Source organism: Sporobolomyces koalae (genome assembly GCF_050403365.1).
Source record: "Sporobolomyces koalae JCM15063 DNA, S_koalae_JCM15063T_v1_ctg11, whole genome shotgun sequence".
Lineage (NCBI taxonomy): Eukaryota > Fungi > Basidiomycota > Microbotryomycetes > Sporidiobolales > Sporidiobolaceae > Sporobolomyces > Sporobolomyces koalae.
In genome coordinates, this window is record NW_027481760.1 from 115,545 (window position 1) to 130,694 (window position 15,150).

A 15,150-nucleotide genomic window follows, 5' to 3' on the forward strand; every position below is an offset into this window, starting at 1 on the left:
AATCAGCTGCTCCACCGCCTGCAGGGCGCATGCTGACATACATACATTGTCGACACCTGACAGGTCTTCTCGAGGCGAGGCGCGACAAGCAATGATGTCAAATCCGACCCCGCATCCTTACGCCTTTCCTGCAATGTCGGCTTCGTCGTTCCCGCAGCCGTCTCCTAGCTCGACTCTGCAATCACCCGCGATCGATGCGGTTCACGCACACTCGTCTGCGCCGCATGTCGACTCGACTCCGTATTCGGCGACCGCGACACCCTCGTCGAGCTACTACTCCCAGACGTTCAACTCGCCCGCTCAGGCTAACCCAGACGAGCTTCCAAAGCTCGGCAGTATCCGCTGTTACTGGACGATCCTATCGCCCGCACTCGACTACGTGTACCTTGATCCATTGCTGGAAGAGCACCTGGGCGACTTCGCAAGCAGTTTCCTCGGATCAAATTTGCTCGACTTTGTCCACCCCGACGAACGCGAACAGCTCGCGGAGGATCTCTTGCCGAGGCCAGATCGGATAGCGGGAGTCGAGACGGCGGGCGTGTTTGGCAGCGTGACGAGGTGAGTCAGATGGACACGACAACCGAAGCAAGCGCGGAACTAATTCAAGTTATGTGCCAGGCTGCGCTACTCCCGATTGGTAGGCATCCTGCGCAAGCTCGGCTGCCTCGACGTACCGACCCTGCCTGATGCCGACAAGTACGCGCTGGATGAAGATTACCTCAACCTCGACTTGACGACGAGCTGGATCGCCGGCAATGGGATCATTCGCGGGCACACCTCGGCTGATGGGTCGAGCAATATGGGGAACGGCGCGGTTCTCGCATTCTTTCATGTAGTGGGCGACAAGGATCAGGTCAAAAACAACGATTTGCTCGATCGGGGCGACTGGACAAACTGGTGCGGCATCAAGGTCGACGAGCACCGCTACTTCACTCCAGCCCGCGCAGCAGCGCTTATCGATGTGCTCGAAAACATCACTGCATACTCGTCGCGCCCGTCGACGAGCGGCGGCTCGTTCGAAGAAGACAGCAAATCTGCCCTGCTGGCATCGCTGCATGGCCTGTCTTCGGAGACGACCGACGGTCCGCCTCCACACGTTTTCCAGATCCTCGATAGGAGTGGCAAGGCCCTCGTTTCGTTTCCTACTTGTCAAGACAACGATGGCCGAAAGCGGTATGAAACAGAATCGTACGCTGCGCTCGCACGGGAAGTCGTCGCTAGACCCCGGGGCGCGGCGAATGCGAAAACGAGTTGCACGAAGCGTTACCGCTCAAAGCATCCTGTCATGAAGGATAGCATCCTGACAACGATCGAATCCGTGGTAATCATGTACGGCTCGATCACGTTTGCCTGCTTCCAAACTGGTGGCATCTACCTCACCTCGGCGAGGAAAGCCGCGCTCGGGTTGAGCAAGACTGCCATTGGTCCGACTCCAGGTTCGACCGCGAACGACTTCAACCTTGAAGATGTGCCAGCGACAGCCACAGAGTTCCTGCCGTCAATCAAGAAAGAGCCAGGCTTATCGCGCGACAGCGTCCCCCGCTTCGATTGCCCTTCGCCTAAACGGATCAAGTTGGAGCAAACCGCACGTTCAACATTTCTTCCCCTTCGCCCAAAAATCGAAACGTCTTCTGCGACCGCTTTATCCATTTCGACAGCACAACCCCGAGGAATGTACAGACCCTCGATAGAGTCTGAATACGGCGCGAACGGAGGTATTTCACCAACTGTAGCCTCCGCGTCAGCTATCCTCGGCTCGATTTCGTCTGGATTCGGAGATCCCGCGTCAAACCGACGTACGCACCAGACCGAGCCTATAACTGCTTCCGCCTACTCCGCTACGCCGCCTGGTTCGACTTCGACATCGATGCCGCCCTTTCGTCCGAGCGGAACCACCCCTTCTTCCATCTATCCTCCCTCGTACTCTATCCAGTCGACGAGCCCGTACGCGGCTCCTCACACTCACGCGCACGCTCATGGCTACTTCCCTCCACATCCTACAGCGCCTGCACGCCCAGACTACCCTTCTACATCGAGATCGACGTCCTTCGACCAAACAGAGTACCCGAAATCGGAAGCCGCAGATTACCCATCACATGCTGAGCGACCTCCGCCCGCGGAGCGCACGGCGAGCTCGACCACTGTATTGTCGTTGAACGCTATTTCGGAGCAGCAATCGGCTTCGACAGACGCATCCGAAACGAAAGAAGGGAAGAAGAGCCGCTTACGACCAGAAGGCCCTGTCTTCAAACCTGGTATCAAAGCTTGCGAAAGCTGTGGTATTGTCGAGAGTCCGGAATGGAGAAAGGGCCCTAGCGGAGCAAAGAGTCTCTGCAATGCCTGCGGTAAGCCATTAAATGTTCTACACTCTTTTATGGGGCGTCCAAGTCGCTGAAATCGGTGATGACCAGGTTTGCGATACGCGCGATCGGTCAATCGACAGAAGAAACTCGCCGAGCGAACAGCAGGCGTGAGCGGCCCCGTCACGACGAAGAAGAAGAAAGGGAAAGCGATGCCCACCCAAGCTCCCAACCATGAGAGCAATAGCTCCGCAATGCCCTATGACGCCACTACAGCAGCGACTTCGATGGCTCCATTGCCCGTTACATCTTCGGCACCAGCAGTACATGAATCGGGTTTCTCGCAAGCCGAAGCTCCAGCGGTCCATCATGCCTACACGCCGTACTACTCGACTGGACCAACCCTCAGCAGCTCTTACGCGCTCGTGGCTGCTAATGCTCCTGCCTCTTCGGGGCCGCCAGTATCGTCCGTTTCGGCTTACCCTGCTTCTTCGAGCGGGTATTACCCAGCAACAACTGCGTACCCTCACTCGACGTATGCGCCAACAATGACTCATATTCCGATTCATCATACTTTGGCTGCAACCCTGGCACCGGTTACTGCACCGGTCTCAATCCATACCCATGGATACCCGCACAGTGAACCGATGCCAACCTCGATGCCCCATTCTCCGGCAACGTCGAGCTACCCAGCGACGAGCCTCTCGCATGCATTCAGTCACTCTGCTGCGAGCACTGGTGTGTACACGCACGCAACAAGCGCACGAGTCGACCACATCGCGTCAACTTCCGGAGAGCATTGGCGACCTACCTACACCTCATCAGAGATCCATTCGTCTACCTCAGTGGCACCTCCTTCCCTCAATCATGCGCGATTGGCTCCGATTGGCACTTCTCCATCGGGTCCCTCAAGTGCCTACCTGGCGCCGTCATCGTACCAGCCGTATCAACCTTGGCATGCCGATCACAACTCGAACCCGCATCACCCTGGCAGCGCAGGCGAGACGACCGCATACGAATCGCAGCACAACTAAAGGAGCCGAGCAAATCATCGGTTATGCGCTCGTCGTTGTAGAAAGCTGGCGAGTCGTCTTAGACACTCGCATGTCTAAATTAGAAGTGCCTTCATAAGGTACGAGGTCATTGTAAACGCTTGAAAGCCGGATGTGAGTATTGGGTTGGTATCCGTCGTGCTGTTTGTCTTCCTGTCATTGTACCAGATGAAATCGCAACCATTGCTGTGTCGTACCAATATACTGGACTGTACTCCTTCAAGCTTGTCAGAGGAGTCTAGCGTCGGCTTGCCGCTGATCGCCCTCGAGCGGAGCAGAAATGAGGAGCGCTCGCTAGAAATCCTCGGGACCAGGATGAGCTCGCGCAGCATCTGTGGCCCTCTCTCTCTGTCTGATCCGCTGTCATCTGCCACTCCTCCGACAGTGCTCGGCAAGTCCATCGCTCAGCGCAGTCAACCAAAGCTCGGAAATTTCGGTATCGGGGGTTCCGCGGAATCCCTCAGCACACATAAGAAGCAAATCCCTCTCGATTGCCTGCACGCGCCACACCACGAGACCGCCGAAATTCAAGATGTTCATCCGCCGAATTTTAGCAGAGTCAGTATCGTGATCATGGCTGTAAATTGTAACGCATTCGCGAATGCTTTCGAAAGTTTCACCGCAACGCCGTCTTTGCAGGATGTCTCGTGTACGGACACGTACCTGCCTATAAGTTTCAGGCCCGACAGGAACCAGGAGACGCCCTGCTGTTGAGTCCAGTTTAGATGGCGGATTGCATCGGAAAGCCCCGTCGCCGCCTCAGCGGGCCAATTCGGTCGACGCCGACGTCTCATACTGTACTTGCTGAAGAATGCAAAGTGCTGCTGTCAGTCAGATCGTTCATTGTCTGTCCGCTGCCGATCCCCGTCGATCTTTGGCACATCTCGAAATGCAGCCGCCTTCTCAAAGAAGAAAAGAAACTCATGAGCACCATTTTGAGCACAAAAAATCTGTTACAACGGCAGGGAGATTCTCGTCCCGATACTACAGTCAGAGTCTAGTACGTCCTGCAGTCACCTGATCACAAAAACCCCACAAAACAAAAGCCCCGATTGCTGCGCAGAGGCCGAGCAACTTCCCGTCCATCCTCGAGACAGGCATGACCCTATACCTGTACACCCTGGAGAACTACCAGACACATGCAATTTGCGACGCATATTCGCGGGTTGTACAAGGTTGATAAGAGACAGTGCGACCTTTTTTAACTTCCCAAGTTTCTTATTGCTGTCCATCGAAATAATGGCGTGTTGGATCCGATCGTAGCTGGTTCGGTATCGACGACGAGTACGTGATACCTGGCGATGGCAGGTAGAATGAAGTAGCGCACTGCGGATTGACGCCGTGGGCATACTGAGCGGGTGGTGCAAGAGGGAGTGGATAGTTTGAGGGATAGGCCAGAACACTCTGATGTCCCGACGCTTGCTCTGTCGCTCCCGCTGCAAAGTTGGACAGTGTGGAAGGGAATGATGCGTCGCCAGGCTGCAGCGTTGAACCAGCGAGCGATCCCACGAATGCGGCGCCGGTCGGAGAGAAGGACGGCGGCTCCACCATACGAGCAGGCGGAGGCTGATTTGAAGAGGAAAAGTCATACGAAGAGGTTGGAGTGATGTTCATCCGTGCGAGTGTGGATGGGGTCAGAGCGGAAAAAGGAGCGAGATCGAGCGCAAAAGTCGTGTTCGGCAATGGACCATCGAAGTAGTACTGGGGTACAGACCGCTGGAGGCAGTAATCATCGAATGGCTGATACTGCTCGGCTTGTCCCCACGTGGACGGCGGCAGGAGTGGCGCGCTCGCTTGTTGTCGGAACTCGTCGACATATGGAGACGCTCCAGGGTAAGGTGAGCCGCTGAATGGACTTGTGCTGGCGGACAAGCTGAGCTGTCTATGCGGAGCATTCGCGCGCCGATTGAGAAGCGTTTGCCTCGCTTTCGGATCTGTGGCTCTCGGCGTTGGAAGCTCCGGTGACGAAGGTAGAAGGTCGGTTGTGCTACCGGCAAGATTCTGGGACGAGAGCGGTACCGCTGTTGGGACGATGAGCGGGGGCAGCGAAGCAGGATGCTGAAAGGTCGGTGGCGATGGCAATTCCGCCGGGAATGCGAGTCCTGTCAAACGAGGGGACGTCTTGTGGACGGATGGCGCTATAGACGATGCATCGGTCGAGTACGAGTCCGTCCTTGCGCTCGACGCGGTACTGACCGAGGAGCGAATCGAGGTGTTTGAGGAATTGCCACCGCGGACGCTTGGGCGTTGCCGCCGAGCTGTAATGAAGCCCGCCAATAGTGCTTGTCGTCAGTATGGCGCAGGAACCGCAGTAAGGCGTCGCAACTTACTCGGACCCGTCGACGCAGCGCCCGTCAATACTTGGCCCGACATGGTCGGTCCTCCTTCCTCGCTGCACAATCCCTCGCGCTCGAATGCACATCGTACTTGAGACGGATCATGTCCTCGATGGCGGGCTGTGCGAGGGCGAAAGCGGTCAACTTTTGGCCAAAACGCGAAGTTCGGCCGCGAGACGCAGCGAGGCTTCGAGGGCCCGACGGCAAGGCCGACCGGTAGCTCACCAGTTCTCAAGCACGACGAGCATCCGTACAGGCCTGTCGACGCGTCAGGCTGGCCACTACAGCGCACCTTGCGCGTGAAGCAGCGGTGACATGCCCTGTGCCATGGGGAGAACGCGAGAGGAAGAAGGTTAGCGAGGCCGACGCGGGTCGCAGCGGCCGCAGCGGGCATGGGCAGAGAGGGATTGGGACTCACGAACCACGGGGCAGAGGCGGACGTTCGAGCTCCTCAGCGGTGCGTTTGATGGGCATGCGCGTGGACCGTACAGGACCAAGGGCAAACGTCCAGGTTGAGCCAAAAGTCAAGTGGAGGAGCGCGCATGCATCAAGGAACCGGAACCGCCTTTGGCACTCTGCGCTGTCGATCAACTCGCCAATCCGCGCTAATTTTGACCAGGGCTTTTAGATCGACAACTCAATGTCTCGCATCTCTTTTGCTGCCGAGAAGCACACCTCGGAGCTTCTTCTCGACGAGTCCGTCCGAACCGATCATACAGAGTGTACATATGAATGCTGACGTTGGCTCAGCTACTGTTCGGGCCATCGGCGGGCCTAAGGTTACGCCACTCGCGCCACCAAATTGATGAATGTACAGATGAACTCATCTATGTAAGTAGGTGCAGCGGCAGCGATCCCTAATATCAGGATTTTCGGAGTACTCGAGATCGCCCAAACTACTGTAGAGTCTGCTGTGTCCCCAATGCACGACTATGGATGTAGCCGTCGCTTGTCGACGCGAGTCAAGTGTAATACAGGATGGTGGCGAGGCGCAATAGGCTGAGGCAGCTGCATGAGACATTATTGTCATTGAAACGACGATTACAATGCTCGAGAGCAGTCAGCCCTACAAATGATAGCTGACAGCGATACAGCCCAGTGAAGCCGATATACACGCCATTCAGCCACATATGTACGTACATAGTGCCGAAGGCGGACGGACGCGATAGGCTTGGCACCCAAGTGAGGTAACCTTAACCGAGCTCACGTGCTAGGCTATAGACAACCTACAATTTCGACGTCCGATGTCGGAGCAGCGCACTTGCGCACTTGCGCGATGTAAAGTCTCGACCCTACATACCCAGTTAGTTGTTCTCGGCCTTACACACTCTACATGACAAAGGCCTTTCGAATTATTTATTTTTGTCGCCACCCTGTTCTCTGTCCTCCCCATCTTGTCCTCCCCATCTTGTCCCTCTCGCTTGCAACCCTTGATGCTCACTGATCCCTAGCAGCGCTTTCGGGACATATCTAGAGATGTCTGTGAAACCTCCTCTTTTTTAGAAAAAAGCTCGCTGTCTCTGTTCTCCGTTCTTTACCTCATTTCTTTGCCTCGCCATTGAAACCACGATCTAGTTCGACATTGATCGTTCCGTTCCTACTTTCGATTACTGTAATAGCCATAACCTTGTCTTCTTCCGACTACAAGGGTTAAGGAAGTCTCGGACGAAGTGTACTGTAATGTCTGATCGACGCGCCCTTCACCTTTCCGACAATCTCCTGCTTTCCACTCCCAGGACTCCTTGACCATCTACTGATGCGCCTGAGCAGGGCTTGCTCAGCCGTCTCCCTCCCTGCTTGTCGACCTTCTCAAATCGGAACACCTCTTGACGCACCTCTTCCGCCTCTACCTATCGTAGCAAGCCCCTCGAAGTTAAGCTTCTTCTCCCGATACCATCGTATGTGAGCAGAACCCGCAGCCTGCTCGGACGCATTCTCGAGATCCAATTGACCCGTGGTTTTTCGCTTCCCCTCCGCGCGGTCCTTCGCCGTTCATAGTCGGGCACGAATCAATCGAGCTCCTGCTATAGCCCCTTGGCCCTTTCTTGCGCAAAACACTGCATGCGCTGGTGCATTGGAACCATAGTACACTTCTCCTGACTTTTGAGCCTACAGTACTCTACTGGACCATGCAAGTTTGAAGCAACTGTGCGAGAGTTGACAGTGAGCCCCACCAGGTACTGTACCCTGGATACGCGCGTGGCAGCTGCGTTGCTCTGTGGCCGAACCTTCGATATTCTGCGCGGTGCATACATAACACAGTCACAAATCTGCCCTGGAGTCTGCTATGCTACAGCAGTACATGTGGGTTTGCCCCCCAGCACCCTCTGGCTGACTAGGAGAGTCAATCACGAGTCTATTTGCGCGCCGTCAAAGCGCAATCTCATGCTGCGGAACCTTTTTTGTTTTCTTCTTTTTCTGATTTTGCATTGCACTGCACTCTCGGACTCTCTCCTGGCCCGTGGGTCCTGGCACCTGTCGTAGATACGTCTCAGAGTCGCATGTCAGGGCACTCTTAGCTGTGTGCGCGCAATCAGATCACGCGACACCCGCTCGCAATCGCGTGAGTGGCATGAAGTAAACCGGAACTCTGGTGCTTACGCAACGGTCGGCGGGACCTCATGGTCGAGCTCTGATTCGTATGAGGTGTATTTTCGAGACGGTCCTCCATCCTGTCGGGAAAGGGGAGTAATTTACATATGCTGCCAGACTTCCCCCGAGTCCCTCTTTTCGGAGAATGTCGTCCGATTCCGCTCATCCGACTGCCCGCTTCGTAGCCTATGGCACCTATTGATACCGTGACGAAGTAGAACCTGGATTTTGTGGACGGTGACGGCTATGACCGCGGTCTTGAGGGGACCGCATCGGCCTTGACTAGCGATTATCACCAGTCCCTACTACTCTGGTTCTTCTGGAACGAGTGTATTCGACGCACTGTGATTCGTCGACTCACGTACCTTCTTCTTCCATTGCTCCTGCCGCGCACCGTTCGCTCCTCTTTTGTTTTCCCAGAAAACTCCTGAACAATGTCGACAAGCACTCTCTCTAGCTCGCCTAAGCTCACCACGACGCCTCCGCCCGAGACATGTCGTCTTCCAATCACAGCCAAGAGCGATGGGCGACTTCCGGTCACAATTCTGAGCGGATTCCTCGGAAGCGGCAAGACGACACTGCTGGAGTACATCCTCAAGGACAAAACTCACGGATTGAAAATTGCGGTCATTGTGAACGATATGGGCAGTGTCAACGTGCGTCTCCTCTTCCTCCTCTGATGTCCTCGTAATCAGGTGTACTGACGAGCGTGCACAAATCGTAAAGATCGACGCATCGCTGATCTCGTCGGTCGTGCAAAAGAAGGAATCGATTGTACAGATGGAGAACGGATGCATCTGCTGTACCTTGCGCGGAGACCTCCTCGAGGAGGTTGCCAGGCTCGCCGATCAAAAGCTCTTCGACTACTTGGTCATTGAATCGAGTGAGTCTCCGACGTTCGCCCGCACGGTCCCTTCCTAATCGGAGCTGAACCTTATTTGCCACGATAGCCGGAGTTTCTGAGCCGCAGCAAGTCGCTGAGACTGTGAGTACAATCAAAAATAGAAGGTCACGAATTGATCAGGGGCTGAGCTCGATCTGTATATTTGAACAGTTTGCGCCGGAATTCGCTGATATGCACCTCCAAGCTGCGGAGGATTTGCGAGCGGATGTGGAACAGCGAGCCAAACAGGGCAACCAAGAAACCTCGACGGTCGATACCGAGTCGCAGCTTAAGCTGGCGGCGATTCTCGCTGACGGAGGACTGCCAAAAATCGCCCGACTCGATGTAAGCTGCCCTCAAATTACGCAGACTTCGATTCCAGTTTCGCCGAGCTGACATGTGTAATTGAGTCTACAGACGATGGTCACGGTCGTCGATGCTCTGAACATCTTTGACAATTTTGCCACCGCCGATTTCCTATCGGACCGACAAGCTTCCGGTACGGTTGAAGACGAGGACGAGCGCAACATCAGCGATCTCATGGTCGATCAACTCGAGTTCGCCGACGCGATCATCATCAACAAGTGCGACCTCGTGTCGAAGAAGGTCCTGGACAAGATCAAGGCTCTCGTGCGCACGCTCAACCCGGAATGCGCTCTCCTCACCTCGGTCCAGTCCAAGATCGACTTGACCAAGATTCTCAACACGCACCGTTTCTCGTTCGAGAAGTCCATGATGAGTGCCGGGTGGCTCAAGTCGCTCCGCGAGGAGATCAAACCCGAAACGGAGGAATACGGCATTGGCAGTTTCGTGTACCGCGCAAGGAGGCCCTTCCACCCATTGCGATTGTGGAATGTGATCAAAGACCGGCTCGTCGTTATTCAGGATTCGTATGTGCACGGACCTCTTCCTCCCACTACCTCTCCTTGGCAGTGTTTGTTTACTTGACTGGCGGACTGACAGGTACGAGCCAAATGAAGAAGGTATGGATGTTGATGGCGACGATGACGACGCTTCCAGTCAAGCGTCGTGGGAGTCTGAACCGGATCTCGAAGCGTACGTCCCGCCTGGTCGTTGACCGAGGTTTTCGAGGCCGTTAACTCATGAGCGCTTTCGTTGTGGAATGCTACCAGACAACCTCAACTCGATCCGATTGCACGCCTTGCAGCCAAGAAAGCATCTCCCAGCTTCGGACCTTTGCTGCGTTCGAAAGGGTTCTTCTGGCTCGCTTCGAGACCGCTCATGTCGGGCGAATGGTCTCAAGCGGGAGTTATGCTCACCCTCTCGGGTGGATCGAGATGGCTCTGCGAAACTGACGAGAACCAATGGCCTGAACACCCCGAGTGCGTCGCTGCTGCGCTTCCTTCTGGGGTCGCTGGGTCCGTGTAGCTGACTTGGCAAATGATCGCATCAACAGGGTCAGGAAGAAGATGAAGGCCGACTTCAAGGGTAGATGGGGAGATCGACGACAGGAGCTGTAAGTCTTCTCTCGCTGCTTCGTAGATTCCCGGCGTGAGCTGACTTTGAGACTGCGAGGGTTTTACAGCGTGTTCATTGGTGAATCGATCTCGACCATCACGCCGTTACTGACGGCCGAACTCGACGACGCGTTGCTCAACGATTCCGAGTGGCAAGAATGGCAGAAGATCATGAAGAGCACGAAGAAGAGTATGATGAAGAAGCAGGAGAAGCTCGAGCAGCTGTTCGAGGATGGGTTCGAAGACTGGCTCGACGAGGAAGATCCCGCAAACCACGAAGGACACAACCACTAAGTCCTCGTTTCTCGATTGTGTAGAGAATACCTCTTCTCGATTCTATGTGCAATTGTTCCATATCATTCCCACGTCTATGGATGAATTCTATGAATGCAGTGGAATCTACAGACCCTCCCTTTCGATCTTGTCGAGCCTGAGAGTGACACTGGCTTTGTGAGCGCCAAGCAGCTCGACATCGGCCAACCGTTCGACGTAGGGACCGAGTCGCTTCAGTCCGGCAGAAGACAGTTCTTGCGAGGTAAAGTGCTTGAGGAACGAAGAGGTCGAAACTCCCGAATATTGCTTGGCATATCTGTTCGAAGGAAGATTGAGGAGATCAGCGCGCTACTTTGACAATGAATTTCGACAGAGGTGATGTACCCGACAGTAGCTACAGCGGGTCACAAGGAAGTCCAAATCAGCATCGCGAAATCCATATGCGGGGAGCAAGTGTGACTTACGCAAGGTGTGGTTGGTACCGGAAGCGTAGTCTCCGCAGCTGAACATCGCGGCAAAAGCGGTGTTAGTGCAAGTTGAGCAAGAAGATATCGGAACAAGAGGAACGGGGACCCACGCAACCGGAGACCACGGGCCGACAAAGACGGAGCCAGCATTCTCTACCTTCTCGATCGTCTGCGCCGCGTTCTCGAGGTACAACAGCAAGTGCTCCGGAGCGTAATCGTTCGAGAACCCGAACGCTTCGTCGATCGTATCGACCTTGAGAATGAACGATTGGGAGAGCGACTTGCGGAGGATCTCGGCGCGCGGCAGGATCTTGGCTTGCTCCTCGACCGCTTTCGAGATGGCCTCGACGTACTCGTCGTCCACATCGATAGCGACGAGGACCGACTGCGAGTCGAGGCCGTGTTCTTGTTGACCAAGAAGGTCAGACGCGATCAAAGCTGGGTCGGCAGTCTTGTCGCAGATGATCTGCATCGTCATGATACAAGGTCAGAAAGAATCAGAGTTTTGCAGAGCACGACGCGTGGGCCAGAACTGACGAGGACTTCGGAAGGTCCTGCTGGCACATCGATCGCCACCTTGGCGCCCGAGTCCATAGCGACCGACTGAAACGCAATGCGAGACGATCAACAAGAGTTCGCATGAGAGCTGTATCAAAATCGACGAACCATCTTGGCAGCCGTGACGAACTGGTTACCGGGACCGTAGATTTTGTCCGCCTTTGGCACCGAATCGGTTCCGTACGCCATCGACGCGATGGCCTGGGCGCCTCCAGCTTTGACGATGGTCGACACGCCCGTGAGCTGGGCAATGTAGACGATCTCGGGTGAGATGGAACCGTCAGGTCGAGGGGGAGTGGCGAGAGTGATGGTCTTGCAGCCTGCCACTTGAGCAGGCACTCCAAGCATGAGAGCTGTACTCGGCAGCACGGCCGTCCCGCCAGGCCTGTTGCAGATGGAGAAAGACGTCAGGTGCAACTCGACATTTCCCTCAAGATTGAGACTCACACGTAGAGTCCGACGCTGCCTATCGGTCGTGCGAATCTCGAGCAGATGACGCCCGGCATGGTCTCGACACGAATGGGTTCTGCTTCTCGCTCCATTTGCGCCGAGTGGAAAGTCTGCCAAGGGGAATTTGAGAGGCGGTCAAGTTTTGACTTGGCTGGGATACGGGTGCAACGCGTCTCACTTTGATGTTGTGGTAAGCGACATCGATCGCTTCCTTGACTGCAGGGTCGATCTGGGCGAGGCTGTCATCGAACGGAGCCTGGAGCGTCAACGGGAATGCATCGTCGGTCGCCGGGACGCATCGGTCAAACTTGACGACGAGTGATCGCAAGCCGGCGTCGCCTCCCTCGCGCACGGTCTGGAGGATGGGCGACACGAGCGAGAGGATGTCGGTCGAAGACTTGACCGGCCGTTCGAGCAGCGCCGTTCGCTGTGCAGGATCGAGTGCGGACGCGGTGTAGACCGGTGATCGGTAGTCTGCGACGGCTTCCATGGTACGAGTCGAGTGCGAGATTCAAGTCGAGATGGCAAAAGGTTTCGGAAGTCGGGATTCGGTGACTCTCGCCTTATCACATTGGTTCCTGGTTTGACTCGGTTTACCACCCACAGCCTGCTCCACCGCACTCAATATACGACAACCCCTGAAGCTGCGATCTCAGACTTGCTGCTCGGACATAGCCGGTCTCAGCCGCGCACGCCTCGAGACCGAACAAATTTCACCGCCTCGTTGCGCGCGGCCCCTTGTCCTGGCTCGGTCCTCCTGCTCCCTGCTGGACTTGTGTTCTCAGGCTCATGTCTTCAGGCCAGTCGACAAAGCGCCGACTTTAGCTACAGCGGCCTCTTGACTTCCTTCTCCCTGTTGACGGCTGCGGCTTCCTGTGCTTCTTGAGCGCCTACCCCCTATTCCGCTGACCTATCTCAGACACCTACCTATTCTTGAACTCAAGGAGCACGACCACGCAGCCCCGCCATGAAGTCCGTGCAAATGACGGCTGCGCCATGGTCAGTCTCTCGGTGCGAGGCCTGCTTCCGCAGTTTTTCGGCTCGCTCATGCTCGTAGATATGAGCGACATACCGCAGGCGAGAGCCCGAGTCGCAGCGAGCTCATCGGGAGCGCGAGAGGATGGTTCGCTACCGATCCCGTGCTCGATTCAACAGTTGTGGTTGGAGCTGACCCGATCTCGTCTCTGATGGTCCATTACGAAGGCGAAAACACGCGAAGATTGTGGGCGACAGCAAGCGCGAGCTCAGAAGAGAGCCGCCGTGAGCCCCACCGTTCACAAGCATGTCTCGAGGCGAGTAGGCGAAATTGATCTGATGCGCAACGACCGCAAACAGGCTCAAGAGAGAATGCTCGAGCGCGCACAAAGGACGGCAGTCGGCAAGGCCATCCTAGAGGAGCAAGAGGATCTCCAGTGCAGTCTCATGCAATACCTCGTCTTACCCTAAGCGCATCGTCACTCACCGTCATTCTCACATGGGTCTAGGTTGGCGACCCTCAAGGCAGACGTAGCAAGACTGGCAAGGAAGGAGCGTGGGGCACCATCAATTCAGGCGGACACTAGCGCATGGCGCACCGAGCGAATTCGGCGCTTCACGCTCGTATGCAAGTCCTTTCGTTGGCTTGCCTCGATGCCGGTGGCTGAGCTTGTTTCTCGGAATTGACAGCTTCTGGCGAAGCCCGTACGTGTATGCGACCCTTTTCTCGCCCTCGTGGTTTACTGATGCGCCAAGGACAGTGCACCGTGGACACGTTCGGGCCCTTCAAGATCAAGCTATCGAGGTCGAGATGCGTCTGTCCTTGCCTCGAAATTCCTACAGACTATCCGGTCGAGCACGTGAGCAACTCGAGCTCCACGTCGGAGCGCAAGAGCGTGAGCTCGAACGAGCTTTGATCGAGAGCGCAATCGACGTAGGCGCGAACGCTCTGATCGAATTTCAGCTGCATGGACCTTTTCCCATCGAGCGAAACGGAAGGCTGGCTACGCAGACTGTGGTCCATGTTTCCCTCGCGTCACTTCGCTCGCTCTTGCTGATACCATACTGTCGTTTCAGCATTGCTTGATCGCCTCTGGGATTCCTGCAATTCTCTCACATGCTCCATCGAATCATCCCTCAGTGTTGCCTCACGAGTCCCATCGACCGATGCGTCTCGGAGGCGTGGACGAGCGATCCTCTACTCGATTGAACGCACAGCGGAATGCATTTCTCGAACAGAGCGCATGGAAGCTGGGCGAAAGCATGAGCCAGTCCTGAGCAGATTCAGTGGAGATTCGGCACTGAGCAGTCAACCCGACGGATGTGCGCTCTTCTCCAGCTCTCGACGCTTACCTAGATGTACCCGATCGCGAGACCGGACTGCCTCGGCCGTCGGGATGGCCATTCAAGGAGGCTCACTTCTATGCAGCGTCCCTGCGGCACCATCAGGAGCAAAAGATGCTCGAGGCCGAAAGCCGGCGAGGTGAGTATTCACAATAGATAGTACGACCTAGCGATAGTCTCACTCAGATTTTTCGAACCAACAACCCAGATCACCTATTTCTCGACTATGATGCGGTTCGCGATACACCTGATCCACTCGTCAGGAAGGAACCCGGTCAACAGAGGAGCGAACGCCCGTGGTCTTCTGGACTCCTGCCGTGGCGATCGATTCTCCCCCAGGCTTCAAGCGAAACCACAACGACTTTGCACTCGTAGTAGAAAGGTTATGACAGGACGAATCGGCAGGTGTAAGCGATCAAAGAAAGGAACGTTCAAGAACGAC

The 15,150-nt window shown here is 55.6% G+C and overlaps 4 protein-coding genes across 4 annotated transcripts; 2 read left to right on the top strand and 2 right to left on the bottom strand.

The window, feature by feature from the left end:
• Positions 1-133: 133 nt before the first annotated feature.
• Positions 134-3,334, top strand: JCM15063_001122 (uncharacterized protein; the record flags this gene model as incomplete). The annotated part of the gene is made up of 3 exons (XM_076677911.1): positions 134-558; positions 619-2,345; positions 2,412-3,334. The coding sequence occupies 3 exons, from the start codon at positions 134-136 to the stop codon at positions 3,332-3,334; spliced, it is 3,075 nt and encodes a 1,024-aa protein (XP_076534867.1).
• A 1,236-nt stretch (positions 3,335-4,570) lies between these two features.
• JCM15063_001123 (uncharacterized protein) lies at positions 4,571-6,162 on the bottom strand (the record flags this gene model as incomplete). Its single annotated transcript, XM_076677912.1, has 4 exons — positions 4,571-5,610; positions 5,683-5,808; positions 5,914-6,008; positions 6,107-6,162. 4 exons carry the CDS (start codon positions 6,160-6,162, stop codon positions 4,571-4,573), a joined length of 1,317 nt encoding a protein of 438 aa, XP_076534868.1.
• A 2,552-nt stretch (positions 6,163-8,714) lies between these two features.
• On the top strand, positions 8,715-10,935 carry JCM15063_001124 (uncharacterized protein; the record flags this gene model as incomplete). The annotated part of the gene is made up of 9 exons (XM_076677913.1): positions 8,715-8,936; positions 9,007-9,163; positions 9,231-9,265; positions 9,335-9,508; positions 9,581-10,053; positions 10,127-10,219; positions 10,297-10,506; positions 10,581-10,640; positions 10,710-10,935. 9 exons carry the CDS (start codon positions 8,715-8,717, stop codon positions 10,933-10,935), a joined length of 1,650 nt encoding a protein of 549 aa, XP_076534869.1.
• A 105-nt stretch (positions 10,936-11,040) lies between these two features.
• Positions 11,041-12,879, bottom strand: HIS4 (trifunctional histidinol dehydrogenase/phosphoribosyl-AMP cyclohydrolase/phosphoribosyl-ATP diphosphatase; the record flags this gene model as incomplete). Its single annotated transcript, XM_076677914.1, has 8 exons — positions 11,041-11,230; positions 11,299-11,308; positions 11,379-11,416; positions 11,492-11,847; positions 11,919-11,984; positions 12,048-12,324; positions 12,387-12,499; positions 12,568-12,879. The coding sequence occupies 8 exons, from the start codon at positions 12,877-12,879 to the stop codon at positions 11,041-11,043; spliced, it is 1,362 nt and encodes a 453-aa protein (XP_076534870.1).
• Positions 12,880-15,150: the final 2,271 nt, after the last annotated feature.